The sequence below is a fragment of the Dermacentor andersoni genome, chromosome 6 (genome assembly GCF_023375885.2).
Source record: "Dermacentor andersoni chromosome 6, qqDerAnde1_hic_scaffold, whole genome shotgun sequence".
Classification (NCBI taxonomy): Eukaryota; Metazoa; Arthropoda; class Arachnida; order Ixodida; family Ixodidae; genus Dermacentor; species Dermacentor andersoni.
In genome coordinates, this window is record NC_092819.1 from 75,798,868 (window position 1) to 75,801,729 (window position 2,862).

General features: G+C 49.2%; 1 protein-coding gene across 1 annotated transcript; it reads right to left on the minus strand.

Moving 5' to 3' along the window:
• Window positions 1-980: 980 nt before the first annotated feature.
• On the minus strand, window positions 981-2,347 carry LOC140218757 (uncharacterized). Its single transcript, XM_072288524.1, has 2 exons — window positions 1,875-2,347; window positions 981-1,257 (listed from the first exon to the last, which is right to left on the minus strand). Exons 1-2 carry the CDS (start codon window positions 2,235-2,237, stop codon window positions 1,021-1,023), a joined length of 600 nt encoding a protein of 199 aa, XP_072144625.1. The 5' UTR covers window positions 2,238-2,347; the 3' UTR covers window positions 981-1,020.
• Between the last annotated feature and the right edge of the window lie 515 nt (window positions 2,348-2,862).

Genomic DNA, 2,862 nt, shown 5'->3' on the forward strand with positions numbered 1-2,862 from the left:
ATGAGGCATGCCGTAATGGGGAACTCCGGATTAATTTTGACCACCAAAGGATAATTGCACTGAATGCACGGGACATGGGCGTTTTTGCATTGCACCTCTATCGAAATGCGGCCACCGCGGCCGGGGTTATATCCCGCGACCTCGTGCTCAGCAGCGTAACATAATAACTGTTGAGCCACCGCGGTGGGTAGCCACGCCTGAAGCTGCATGGCGCCACCTCTCGAGGCGACGCAAAACTCGCGCCGCGTAACTCGCGGACCGCTGGCTTTCAGAGTAGGGCTCAGTGCCAAAAGGTCACAATGAAGTGCATGGTGCCCTGTATCTGCCTTTTGAACATCGCTATTGGAAATGACAAATAAAACTTCAGCGTACTAGAAGTTACAGCTTGAGTGACATTGTGAACAAACATTAGGAAGAACTTGGAAGCAATATTTTTTATTGCTTGTTTGAATAGGGACTAGCGTATGTGATACGGTGCAGTACAAAGACTTGGGGGCCAGAGATCGCATTTTCTTAAGTTTGGACTGGTTGCCCGGATTAATCTCGTTTTATTTTCTCAGCTTGCCCGGATAACAGCTCTGGCTTTTTGCTCGAGGTCAGTTGAAGGTCGCCGACAACGGGAGCTACGAGCACTTCGTACTTAAAACCACCGTGCATGCTATAGGAAACAGTGTAGTTTCGAATTCTGACTCGCGGCCATTCTGTTTCTGATGAGCAAAATATAATTTACTAATGCGCTCCCTCCTAAAGGTCATAGGTTAGGATTTGTCTGAAATGTGACATTGATATCTCTAATCAGTTGTCGATGGACTTTGCCTCGGTTTTGATGCATACTACAGTCCCACCCTTACCCGCCGTGGTGGGGTAGTGGCTTAACCGCTGTAAACGACAAGTGACGCACAAAATTATCGTGTTATTTCTTTGCAGTGCGCCATCCAAGCAATCCCGACATCTTCACTGTATAACGAGCAGCAGCCAAGTGCTTGTTCCTCTAAGTAAACATGGCAAGCCGAAGGTGACTCACGCCTCGCATTGCGCCAACACAGCCTTCTGGTAGCATTCCGGAGCCGGGGTGTCTCCTTCCACGCACTGTTGCCGACAGCTTTCCATAGACGTGAAGCGATTGCGACCACGGTTACAGAGGCCAAGTCCGTCTCGTGTCAGCATCATGCATGCCTGTCTGGCGCCGTTGTAGTAAAATTCCGCCGGTCCCCCCGAGCAGAATCTGAAGGCTGGCCGTCCGCACGTCTCGTGCACCTTTTAAAGAAGAACGAACGCAGGAAACATAACAGTCACGATATTCGAAGAATCGTATGAGGGGTACTTATCACACGAACTCGTGATGTCATACTGCGTGTTAACCGGAACCTTTCATGCAGAGGCCTGCTACGTCTTCGTTTTCGAGAGCACGGGCCATATTCGCATAGCTTTTTTTTCGTAAGTGTTCTTTGTTATTAGCTGCCCGCCTTCTTTAATTATATGTCCAACATCAGCATGGGCCGGTATTTGTCCTAAGGAACGATTCTAGGGTAACAATCTTTTGTGAATGCTGGCTCAGGCTCATGTAGGAAGTCCTCACATTCTGTCAACTGTTTTTATTGCTTGAGTCCTTTAAAGCTTCCGCATGTTATCTTTGCAACGCAGTTGAAGAGATAATAAAGATAATTTTACTATATATATACGGCAAATAGTTGGTGGTCGAAACTGCCAGGAAAAGTCCAGTAGAATAAACGGCGTTTTTTTTTTTTTACAGTGTAGGAACTGTTATAAACATGCGTGTCTTTCGTGAACTGTTATCAAACACTGGCTTTATATCCCGGTGTATCGCCCTGTTACGGTGTGTAGTCGCTCTTGCACACGACCGCAGAGCTCACCGATTTGTTCGAACCCGCGAAGCCGTTCCTTTTGTAGGCTTCGCCAGCAGCGCTGTGCATCTGCTCGGCGTCTCCATTCGGCATCACCTCTTCGACCCCGCTCGCAGTCACCTCCTCCCCTTCTTGAGGCCGTGCGGTGTTGACGTCTTCCGGTGTGGTCGCCTCTTTGTCTCGTTTGCTCTCGCGTTTCGGCATCGGCATCAGGAAGTCCCCGTGGCCCACGTCGGTGCCTTCGCCCGGCGCTGCCGCAGAATCGTCGCCCGGTGCGGCGGCGTCAGCACCTCGGGCTCGGGACCCCGGCAGCGCGACGTGGAACTCGTCGACGACCGCGGACAGCAGCATGGCTAGCAGGGCGCCTGTCATGACGGCCACGACCGCGACAAGTGCGGGTCGGGGATTGTGGCACCATTTTGCGCGCCACCTGAAAGGCGACAGTGCATCATACGGATTGAGTGGCGCCCGAGGTATATCGTACAAGTTGTATAGGTCGAGTTTGAAACCTCGAATGGCTGATCCAGTAAAGGGAAGCGGAACGCAAGGCCAGAAGTGGCGTTTATGACATGGCGAAGTGATGTTTCAGCTGTGGGTAGTTCAAGAAACAAGTTACTAAATAATTATGTAATGTACAGATTAAGTTTTAACTCCAATTATTTCATTACTTTTCACTTCTACAAATGTACTCTCCATGACAGAAATAACGGCGAAGAAGTTATTTTTGTGGATGTGAAACCGTGTTTGGGAATTTGAGGGCCAGAGTTGCTAGCGACGACGGGGCAACTACATCCGTCGCTAGCATCGTGGTACACTTACCTGCGTTTCTAATGTTAAAATCCAAAAGGAAACAAAATGCACATACGTTCGCTTAAATTTTCTTTTGCAACAAGGTTGCATCCTGCCTAAACTTGACGCTATATTTTGTCAAATATATCAGGGGAAGAAAAATCATTGGCCATCGTCTACAACCCCTTGGGGTTTCATCAATGCGCTC